This window comes from Anomaloglossus baeobatrachus, chromosome 6 (assembly GCF_048569485.1).
Source record: "Anomaloglossus baeobatrachus isolate aAnoBae1 chromosome 6, aAnoBae1.hap1, whole genome shotgun sequence".
Lineage (NCBI taxonomy): Eukaryota > Metazoa > Chordata > Amphibia > Anura > Aromobatidae > Anomaloglossus > Anomaloglossus baeobatrachus.
The window spans coordinates 259,899,056-259,911,111 of record NC_134358.1 but is presented as its reverse complement, the minus strand read 5'-3'; the positions used below and the strand labels follow the sequence as shown (position 1 = coordinate 259,911,111).

At 44.7% G+C, this 12,056-nt stretch overlaps 1 protein-coding gene across 1 annotated transcript in view; it reads left to right on the top strand.

Moving 5' to 3' along the window:
- LOC142243190 (cytochrome c oxidase subunit 4 isoform 1, mitochondrial-like) overlaps positions 1-11,153 on the top strand; it is a 209,394-nt gene extending 198,241 nt beyond the window's left edge. The window contains exon 5 of the mRNA XM_075314830.1: positions 10,962-11,153. Coding sequence (XP_075170945.1) covers positions 10,962-11,095 — 134 coding nt within the window. The 3' untranslated portion in view covers positions 11,096-11,153. The remainder of the gene's footprint in view (positions 1-10,961) is intronic.
- The last annotated feature ends 903 nt before the right edge of the window (positions 11,154-12,056 follow it).

Here is a 12,056-nt window from a genome sequence, read left to right as displayed (position 1 = left end):
CGTTCAGCCGCCAAGACCACGGCCTCCCTGCCCCATCTGGGATAGTAAGGCTCAGGAATATAGGAGCGTGGTCAGACCAGGATATACTGCCTATAGAGGCCTGTATCTGCCAAGTCAGAGCCTTTTGGCTCACAAGAAACAGGTCTATGCGGCTGTACGAGGAGTGAGCCGGGGAGAAGTATGTGTAGTCACGCTCCACTGGGTGTAACGTTCTCCACACATCTACCAATCGAAGCTCTTGTATTGAGCGTTTAACTTTTGTTAGCTTTCTGAGAGAGAGAAAATTGTGTCCCGAAGTTGTATCTACCTTAGGGTCCAAAGTGAAGTTTAAATCGCCACCCACGATCACGGTCCCTTCTGCGAATTCATCCAATGATGACAGGAGAGAGGAACAGGACGTCGCCGGATCTCTGTTTGGTAAATACCAATTGACAATGGTAAAGATAGATGAATTAACATTAATTTTCAGAAAAATGAATCTTCCCTCAGTGTCCACTCTCGTGTCCAGAACCGTGTGCACCAGGGCTTTATGGATGCCTATAGACACCCCTTTTGATTTTGACTCTGGGTTGGTGCTATGGACCCATTTGGTGTAATATCTGTCTTTAAAGTTAGGGAGGTAACCAGTTTTGAAATGTGTTTCCTGAATCAATAATATATGGACTCGTTTCTTATGCATGTCAAAGAATACCTGAGACCGTTTTTGCGGGACATTGAGGCCTCTCACATTCAATGAGCCAAAGGTAATCTGCGTCATTCTGAGGAGGAGGAATGGTGAGGAACCGGGAAGTAGGGTCAGAGGATGGGGATGGGAAGAGAGGTGTGGGTAGAGAGAATAGAGAAGGTTAGGAGAGGGGGAGAGAAAAAAAAAAAAAAAAAGAGGGGGGGGTAGAAGGATTAAGTATATGAAGGAAACTACAAACAAAGAGAGTACCGTAGGCAAAAAGGTCAAAGCACCTCTTGCCTGTAGGGTCGTAACGTGACCCTTATACTTGGTCAAATAGACTAGAGGTAAATGCAGAAAAATAAGAATCTCTATATACCAGGGATGTTAATCCTACGCCACTACCCTGTGGCGTGTTATCCCAATCAGGGAGGGAACTTTCCACAAAGGAGCCCCCTGCCCTGGACTAAAAAACAACTTTTAACTATATATATTTTGATTTGCAACTAAAGCTCTGTATAAAGAAGGGAGAAGGGGCTTTGAGAGGGTATTGTACCTTATAATGTTGAGGGGCGCCCCCCATTACACCCAGGATGGAAGGAGGGAACCCCCCACCCCCCTGTCCAGGGCGATACAATAACCCCACAACACGAAATTCCCATCAGGACCAGGGGATAGACTCCATCGTACTGTGATCCTATAACCAAAAACATACTAGAACAATTTAATCCACCATTCTCTTATACATCAGACCGGCCTCCCTCCTCTTTCTCTATGAGAGCCACGCATCCGATCACCGGCTGGGACGGTGACTCCCCCCCCCCATTGGAAAGTCCGGCCAGTCCTCTATAGGCACTAATGGAGTGTCCAAGGCCGCGGTGAACGAGGGTAAATCCGCCGGAGACCGAAGAACATGCATTCGTCCCGCGTGCCGAACCTGCAGGCGGAAGGGGAACCCCCAGCTATATGGAAACTCGTATGAGCGGAGAATGTCCAGCAGAGGTTTAAGAGCTCTTCTCCTTTGTAAGGTAAAACGGGATAGATCTTGTAGAATCTGGATTTGGCTCCCCTCATACGATGGTGATACTCCACTGCGGAGCTTAAACAGAATGGCCTCCTTAATAACATAGCGGTGGACCCTACAGATCACATCCCGAGGTCGGTCGTTCTGGGCTGGTTTGGGGCCCAACGCTCTATGCGCTCTATCCAATTCCAGGGGTTGGCTTGATGGTTCACCCAGAATATTATTGAAGATCACTTGAAGGGTACCATGTAAGTCCTTGGACTCGACAGACTCAGGCAGGCCGCGCACTCTGAGATTGTTTCTTCGGCCCCTATTTTCAGCATCATCCATTGCTTCAACCACGTATTGTATTTGGCAGGAGTGTTGTTCTAATAGTGCCCCGTGGGCCTGTGAAGTGTCCTCCATATTCTGAATTTTAGCTGCCTGCACTTGACTCTGGGTGTCCACTCTCTCCACCTCCCCCTTCAGGGCTGACAGCTCTGTGCGGTACGCCTGCTCCAGCCTGGTTATATATGCCTCCATATCTTCCCTGGTGGGTATAGCTGAGAAACGTGCCCGCATCTCATTAAGCTCTGTCAGAACTCCTGACTCTTGTGTTGTTATGGCTGGCCCTGACCCTGCATGCTTGTCTGCATCTGGTAACTTTAGATTTATGTTGTGCTTCTCCCTGGGTACAGTCTCACTTCTGTCAGGGACCTGTAACTCATTTGCAGTGCAGTGTCCCCCCTCCTGAAATTCCTCACACTCCTGCATGTGTGTTATAGGAGGGGACGTTACTTCCCCCTCCAGAGGCCTCCAGGCTTCAGGGCTACTGTTTGTATCAGCAGGCACTTCCCCCGTGCTTCTCACTCCGGGTTTCCCCTGTACCTGTAATCTTGGGCTGTCTGGCCTTATCTTCTGTATTTCCTCTTCACTCCGGGTGGTCTCTCCTCTCAGTCGGGTCAGCTGCTGAGCCTTTCCCTGCATCTCCATAGCTGCCATCTCACTGCTGCACGCTGAGCTCACCTCATGTGTAGCCTTAGCAGCCATCTTGGGTGCCACCTGTGAAGCTTCTCTCTGCCCCGGCCTGGATAAAAAGTGCTTGATCCCTCTCTCCTCCGATTGTGAAGCTCTGCTGCTGCACCCCTGGGATCTCCCTCGTCTCCTCCGCTGCATAGCCTGTGTTGCAGAGTCCTCAGTTGCGTGGATCATCAGTTATAAAGTCCAGTGGCAGGAGCTAAGACAAGTCACGTCCTCACTCCTTCATAGCCAGGACACGCCCCCGTCGGCGTCCAAATTGACCATGACGCCCCCGTTCCTCGTCGACTGTCGACCTAAACTGACCCTCCACTCACTCTAAAGAAAATACCAGTGTGTCTAAATAACAGTGGGTAAGGTGCAACACCAAAGATGAAGCCCACAAGATTATATGCACACAAATAGATTGTGCAAAGGAGGGAGTTATGTCCGTCACTAATCATCAGTCGCAGACTAGTAGGGATAGGCCAGACTACGTCCTCAAGTCGACACACAATGATTATCAAATATTGACTTAAGCTGTTTTACGTCCAGGATTCACCCGATGAATCCTGGACGTAAACTAGTCTGCGACTGATGATTAGTGACGGACATAACTCCCTCCTTTGCACAATCTATTTGTGTGCATATAATCTTGTGGGCTTCATCTTTGGTGTTGCACCTTACCCACTGTTATTTAGACACACTGGTATTTTCTTTAGAGTGAGTGGAGGGTCAGTTTAGGTCGACAGTCGACGAGGAACGGGGGCGTCATGGTCAATTTGGACGCCGACCCCCGTATGTAAGGAAGGGTGAGAGAAGGATTAATTATTTTTCTCACCTTTTTCTTCAAAAATCAGTTTAATACATTTTTATGACTTTATGTATGTATGTACTCTGTTTGTGGCATATATGTTCAATAAAAAATAAAGACTATATTTTTAAGGTAATAAGAATTTACTGTAATGCAGATTCCATTTTTCACATTTTCATTCTTACATATAGCTATTGGATTTTTCATGTCAGTATTCACACAGCAGTTTCTGCTATTAAATGTATTCCCCTTGCTCAGCAAACATGGCATTTCTTGTATTAGAATATCAATAGGGAGGACATTTTTCAACACATGAAGGAAGACGGCAGAGGTTCTATGTTATATACTTAGACACTTGTCCAATTAACTATCTGGGACAGATTTCTGTTTGTATAACAAAGTGGCTATAATTTTAATTCTACAGTGATTAACGCCCTAGATAAAATTAGTATGATTTTCTAATTAAAGTTATTTAACAATTTATAAAGCGTACTTTATTTTATCTATTCCCAGAGAACCCCTTTAAATGAGGTATTTGCCCCTTTCCCCTATATTGCTTTTATGCACAAAATAGATATTTTTCATTACTTTTACCAATGTAAATCCTCCCTCAGCCTTCATTTCCCAACCATATGTAGCAATTACCTAGATACAACTTTTTCCATATTGCAGGACAGTGCTCACAAATTGACTGATAACTACTTCTATGGTCGCAAAGAGATTTTTGCAGGCATCGCCAACTGTCATGGCGGCATCAGAATCTGTGGAAACTACAGTTTCTGCCACGCTGCCGGCTGACTTTTCTGATGTCTATGATCAGAGCAGGGAGACGCTGGTGTCGACCCATACACTTAAGCGGGCTTTACATGCTGCAGCATCGCTAGCCGATGCTAGCGATGTCGAACGTCATAGCACCCGCCCCCATCGTACGGCCAATATGTGGTGATCGCTGCCGTAGCGAACATTATCGCTACGGCAGCGTCACACGCACATACCTGCCTAGCGACGTCGCTATGACCGGCGAACCGCCTCCTTTCTAAGGGCCGCCCAATCAAGGCGGAGGGGCGGAGATGAGCAGGACGAACATCCCGCCCACCTCCTTCCTTCCTCATTGCTGGCGGGATGCAGGTAAGGCGACGTTCCTCGTTCCTTCGGCGTGACACGTAGCGATGTGTGCTGCTGCAGGAACGAGGAACAACATCATTACTGTGGCAGCAACGATAATTGGGAATGGGGGGCATGTCACCGATTAGCGATTTTGAACGTTTTTCCAACGATTCAAAATCGCTAATAGGTGTCACACGCAACGACATCGCTAACGCGGCCGGATGTGCGTCACAAAATCCATGACCCCAACAAAATCGCTTTAGCGATGTTGTAGCGTGTAAAACCACCCTTAGGCAGGTTAGCAAGAGTGAATTTCTGCAGGGCTGTTTGTTTGGCTCCCCCACAGCATGTGATCAAAGAGACTATCACATTCACTCCCCTTTTACATATGCTGGCTGTACTATTACATTAATGCCAGCTATAGCTTACCTACACTGGTCTGGAGAGGTGTTGTGATCCAGACTTACTGGTGGTTGTTGTGCATTATTGCTGTGAGTGGTTGTGGTGTTAACCCTTGTTGTCTTTTTGTATACTGTCTATTTATAAAAGGTAAAAGGGAAACATAAAATGAGGTGTAACAAGCACTGAAATTACTTATTGTACAAATTTTGACATTTTTTAACAAACAATAGGCTTTAGATAAAATTTGGAAGGTAAATTTCAACAAAGAAAACAAAAACATATACAACTCCAGGATTCCTAGCAACTAATACTATGCCAAAGAAACATACTGCAAATATAAGGCAAAATTTCCAAACAGTAAGAAAATTCAAACAACTAATATATGTAGGAAAAAAGAACAAGAGAATAACATCAAAGGTCATAGATCTTAACTTGTCTTTTTGTTGCTGCCTTCCTGCTCTAGCTTTTCTCCTTAGTCTCTTACTATTTGTTCCTGTGAGTTTGCAGTGTGTCTGAGTTTTGGTACAAGTGAAAAGGTTTTGGTACCGTGTTAGCCAGTTGAAAAATTATTGAATGTTCTCAGTGAGAGGAACAAAATTCAGTTAAAATATTATTGAATGTTCTCAGTGAGAGGAACAAAATTTTGTTCCTCTCACTGAGAACATTCAATAATTTTTGAGTTTTGGTATTCCCATTTGTCTTTTATCTGTGTTTTCATCATACTTCTGCCCCTTCCTTCCCTGGGGGCTAAAAGATTATATCTGATTAGGAGAACAGTAAGGGGTACTTCACACATAGCGAGATCGTTATCAAGATCGCTGCTGAGTCACGGTTTTTGTGACGCACCAGTGACCTCATTAGGGATCTCGCTCTGTGTGACACTGAGCAGCGATCTGGCTCCTGCTGTGAGATCGCTGCTCGTTACACACAGCTCTGGTTTATTTTTTGGACATTGCTCTCCCGCTGTGAAGCACACAAAGCCGTGTGACAGTGAGAGAGCAACGATCTGAATGTGCAGGGAGCAGGGAGCCGGCGTCTGGCAGCCTGCGGTAAGCTGTAACCAACGTAAATATTGGGTAACCAAGGGAAGCCCTTTCCTTGGTTACCCGATATTTACCTTCGTTACCAGCGTCCGCCGCTCTCACGCTGCCAGTGCCGGCTCCTGCTCCCTGCACACGTAGCCGGAGTTACACATCAGGTAAATAAGCAAATGTTTGCTTATTAACCCGATGTGTACTCTGCCTAGGAGTGCAGGGAGCCAGCGCTAAGCGGTGTGCGCTGGTAACCAACGTAAATATCGGGTAACCAAGACCTTGGTTACCCGATATTTACCTTAGTTACCAAGTGCAGCGTCGCTTCCACGCGTCGCTGCTGGCTGGGGGCTGGTCACTGGTGAGTTCTGCCTAATTGACAGCTCACCAGCGACCATGTAGCGACGCACCAGCGATCCCGACCAGGTCAGATCGCTGGTGGGATCGCTGGTGCGTTGCTAAAGTGTGACGGTACCCTTAGGCACGGGATTCCAGAGTCTCCACCTTCAGGGGTAATCCGGAGGTCAGGGATAGCTTAGGATTCCCTAGCCTGAGGGACAGTATAGGAGCCCACTGTCCCTCGCCATTCTGCAGTCATATTGTGACATCTACTTTGTAGAGTAACGACTAAAAGTTAGAGACTTGTGTAATGGTGTACTGGAAAATAAGTCAATGGTTAAATACTCTTAATACTAAGAGTAAATCTCCTTTTATGAAGTGAATGTTCTTTTAAACTGCATAAGTCAATAAAATCATAACTAACAATACATTGCTGGATGTGATACATCTACTATATACAATCAAAGATGAATAATTTTCACAATGAAGAATTAGAGATTTAGAGAAATGTTCATCTAGGCTCGGCTCTGAAGTAGGCAAACACTGCTTTGCATAGAGTGTGGAGTACTAAAAGTCCGTTTAACGATGTCCAGTTACACTTTCAGAGTTATGTGTAGAAAACAGGTCTTTGTGCACGGGGCTTTGTTCAGAACAATAGAGACTATCCCACTCTAGACTACAGGTGCCAGGAAGCGGCTTGGCATGCCAACCTCCTGAAAGTGGCAATGATATATCAAGGAGTGCCTGGAAAGCAAGTAAAACAGGTCAAGTATCAAAAACAAGGCAAATAGGCTGATATTACACGGAAAGTGAGATTTGTACTTTGAAGCCTACATGATTGGTAGGTATGTTGATCTTCTTAAATGTATTAATGTGCCTCCTAAGCTAAGCACTGGGACAATCTGATCCACCTCATTAGTGTTGTTGAAAACACCATCTGGTTTTGTTGCTGAAAGAAAAGAATTGCAAACAATATTAGAAAGAAAAAAATAAGATCTGGAAATTACTGTGCAATAATAGAATAGCAGACTGCAGAGGGAGGATTACACTCTTTAATTACAATGTTACCAAATGGACATTTTCCAACACATTTAATAATAACATGCTAGAAGCCGACTTGATAAATGTCTAAACAATACGTGATTTTCTGTTGACGGCAAGTGAAAGGAAATCAAAGTGAGCATGCATGCAAAGGAAGTGGAGGAAAGATAGATGTAGACTGCTAGGCCCGTGGAGCTCAGTGATTGACTGCAGCGGTTGATGTGGGCTGTTGATGCAAGATCACTACTGCAGTCAAAATACAGAAAACGGAGCATGAGGAGGAAAACCAGTGCTTGACCCAGGGAGGGTGCGTATATGATGTTATAAGTATAAAAGCATTTGGGGAGCCACTTTTTTAAAGTTGTAAATCCCTTTAAGGGAACATGACAGCTTACATGGTGTTGACATCACCTCCAAATTCCCCAGATGTTAATGCCTCAATCATTTGTTATTGTGCTGAAAAACTAGGTCCGATCCACGTACATTTTCTGCCGTCTTGGTGCCAGGTATTACACCTTCAGAGATTTTATAGTCATCTGAAGGCATCAGAGTTGCATTGGGACCACAGGAAGACAAACATGTAGGCAGGTGGTTTAATGTTGGGGCTAAGTAGTCTATTTTTGTGTGTTTTATGCTGTGGTTATGAGGAGATCGCACCACATACAAGACATAAGGGTCATCACTTCTTACCTGTACTGTGCTCTGTTCCAATTTGTGCACAAGAAGAGCTTGGTGTCTTGATTCTTAGGTAGAGTATTATTCTTAGGCATTCTTAGGCATCATGTTATTTTAAAGCAAGCTTGTACATGTATATATGTATTCACATGTTCATGACCATGGCCATGGCCCACACAGTCGTTTGTGAACATCCTTACTTCTTTTCATGTTATTTATTAAATGCCAAATCTTCAAAAAAGATCTAATCACCAGATTTCCCAAAACACACTGCATACATTATTAGGTCTCTGAGGCCTGATGAGGCTGGTGTACTTAATTTAAAAATGGCTTTCATAATGACTGTATAATCTTTTCTGAAGGTGTAAACTGAATCTCTACCTAGCCTGATTGATAGCTCCTCATCATCTCTCTTCCATGCTCCACCCAACTAGCCTGCTTGATAGCTCCTCATTGTCTCTCCTCCCTGCTCAAGCATCATAGCCTGATTGATAGATCCTCTTTGTCTCTTGTCCCTGCTCCACCCACCAAACTTAATTTTATAGCTCCTAATTATCCCTGCTCCACCCACCTAGCCTGATTGTCAGCTCCTCATGATCCCTCCTCCCTGCTGCACCCACCTAGCTTGATTTATAGCTCCTCATTGTCCCTCCTTGCTGCTCCACCCACCTATCCTGATTGACAGCTCCTCATTATCCCTCCTCCCTGCTCCACCCACCGAACCTGATTTTAAAGCTCCTTATTGCCTTTGCTCCACCCACCTAGCCTGATTGACAGCTCTTCATTATCTCTCCTCCCTGCTCCACCCACCTAGCCTGATTGACAGCTCCTCATTGTCTCTCCTCCCTGCTCCACCCACCTAGCCTGATTTTAAAGCTCCTTATTGTCCCTGCTCCACCCACCTAGCCTGATTTTAAAGCTCCCTATTGTACCTGCTCCACCCACCTAGCCTGATTGACAGCTCTTCATTATCTCTCCTCCCTGCTCCACCCACCTAGCCTGATTGACAGCTCCTCATTATCCCTCCTCCCTATATCAGCCACCTAGCCTGATTGACAGCTCCTCATTGTCACTCCTCCCTGCTCCACCCACCTAGCCTGATTTTAAAGCTCCTTATTGTCCCTGCTCCACCCACCTAGCCTGATTGACAGCTCTTCATTATCTCTCCTCCCTGCTCCACCCACCTAGCCTGATTGACAGCTCTTCATTATCTCTCCTCCCTGCTCCACCCACCTAGCCTGATTGACAGCTCCTCATTGTCCCTCCTCCCTGCTCAAGCATCATAGGCTGATTGATAGGTGCTCTTCGTCTCTCTTCCCTGCTTCACCCACCTAGCCTGATTGACAGCTCTTCATTATCTCTCCTCCCTGCTTCACCCACCTAGCCTGATTGACAGCTCTTCATTATCTCTCCTCCCTGCTTCACCCACCTAGCCTGATTGACAGCTCCTCATTGTCCCTCCTCCCTGGTCAAGCATCATAGGCTGATTGATAGGTCCTCTTCGTCTCTCTTCCCTGCTTCACCCACCTAGCCTGATTGATGGCTTTTCATGGTCTCTCCTCCCTGCTCCACCCACCTAACTTGATTTTATAGCTCCTCATGGTCCCTCCTCCCTGCTCCACCCATCTATCCTGATTGACAGCACCTCATTGTCCCTCCTCCCTGCTCCACCCACCTAGCTTGTTTGATGGCTTCTCATTTTCTCTCCTCTATCTGCCTAGCCTCATTGAGCTCTTCACTGTCTGTACGGCTACATATTGCTAGGGTTGCCAACTTGACTATTTTTTCTGGAAAGCTTACCAAAAAAATCACGCATAGACAATATTTTTATGGACACATTAGAAAACCATAGTAAGTCATAATGATAAATGATACAAGTGTTCAGCCAATAATTTTGATAAGAGAACATCAGCTGCATTCACTGTAAAATGACAATTACAGTCAATATCTGTATAAGTTTCTTTAGCTTCAAAAAAATTACATTGCCTAAAAAAAAAAAAAAAATTATGGACAGGGAAGAAAAAGTGCCCTGTTTTTATGGACTGTCCTGGAATTTCTGGACGGTTTGCAGCCCAGGCTTCCGGTGAATCTCACACTGCTCAGGTGGCAGTCAAGCTGGGTAGCTGGGTAAGGAGAGACTGAGGATATCTTGGCTGATAAAGATTTAATTTTTCTCAAAGTCATAAAATGCTTATTATTATACTACCATTCTGACATGGTTTTTCAAAGTAAGCACACCAGTCACACCAGGTCTGAGATGTATGCCGTTTGAAATGTGAAATCTGGTGACAGATCCATTTTAAAATACATTCTTTTGTGCAAGTAGATAAAGCGATAATTGATAAATGTTATAATAGTCTGTTAGAAGGGGTGTACATGGTGGCATATTGATAGACTATGCCATCACTTGAATAATGGGGTATACTGTCAGATCCCCCATGATTTTTTCTTGCACAGTAATGCTCCTAGCCACCTGCCGTGCAGAAAAATACATAGCTCCATTCACAGCAGGTCTCCAGAATTACAGAAGAAATACTGAACGGACTTCTGTCCCTTCAATGTAGAGATCAGCGGAGGTGTCAGAGTTTGGACCCCCGCGGATCATAATCTTATGGTATATATTAGCGATGTAACATTAAATGATGGCCTTTTTGAGGAATAAAGTGACATTTGTTGCCTTGCTCATTATGTGACACTGACACAAGGTTGACATAGATAGATGAATAGATATGGCTTCCTGAACTACAACAACACGCTGATAGTCAGGGTCTCCGATTCAGGGTCAGCCGGTTTCCGATCCTTTGTTTATGTGGTTGTGAAAACTGATCAAGTTCCAAACATTTGCTAATGGCTTATTTTTCTTCTCAGTGTTTGGTCCAGTCCCTCACACCCTCTCTGATGAATGGATCGCGATGCAGACCAAGAGAATGATTGACATGAGGGTGAATCCAGTCACAGGCTTCTCCTCCCACTGGGACTACGAGAAGAAGCAGTGGAAATAGTAAAATGACTGTCACCTGATGTCAGAAATAACACAATAAATTACTTAGATTTTGATATACATGACAACGTGTTTATTTTGTGTTTGTATACGTCGTTCAACTCTAAGAGAACGTCACTGGTGCAACTTCATCCGCCATATCCAAGTGCCGTTTTTACCAAACTTTGATGGATACAACACCCACACATCTGCTCCATTCAACTTTCACATCTAGCTACTGTTGATAACAGCTGATCGGTCATTGTGCCAGGTGTCAGACTCAACCATTTGGACTTTGATGTTTGGGCAACTCTTTTAAAGGGAATCTGTCAAGTCCGCTGACTGTCCCCAACTGTTACCAATGTCAGACTGGCTCACCAAATGATCCTGTATTACTTGAGGATTTTTCTATAAATTTTGTTGCAGATGTGACACAGATTTCATTTCATAGGGAGAAATCTCTGATTCCACACAAAGAAATTACGCACTGCGGAATTACCAGACAGAAATCTTTCGCAATAACTAGTTGAGATTTGTTGAAATCTACTTATCTGGTACAGAATTGCACTGCAGAGTTCTTGGATACAAATTAACAATATGCAGTAAATATGGGGAGGGTGGTCTCACCACTAATATAGGGGGGACTATGGAAAGGTCACTTAAGTATAAATGGAGGGTCACAGTAATGGCATATTTCGATTCTGATCGGCGGACGTTTAATGGCCAAGTTAGAAAAGCCAAGGAATACTCTATGCATACAGGAGCAATCATTATTATTCTATGAGTAGCGATGGGTGAACCCCCCAATGTTTTGGGATCGGGAGCCTTGCCCAAACTTTTTGTACAGTCAGTGTTCGGGCTCGAAGATAATGTGAACTTGCGTCCGAACCCCGAGCTTGGATTTTACAGTTATGGGATGGGGAGAGGGGGCTGTAAAATAAAGAATATCGTTAATAATAAACATTGTCATTACACTTAGAGGT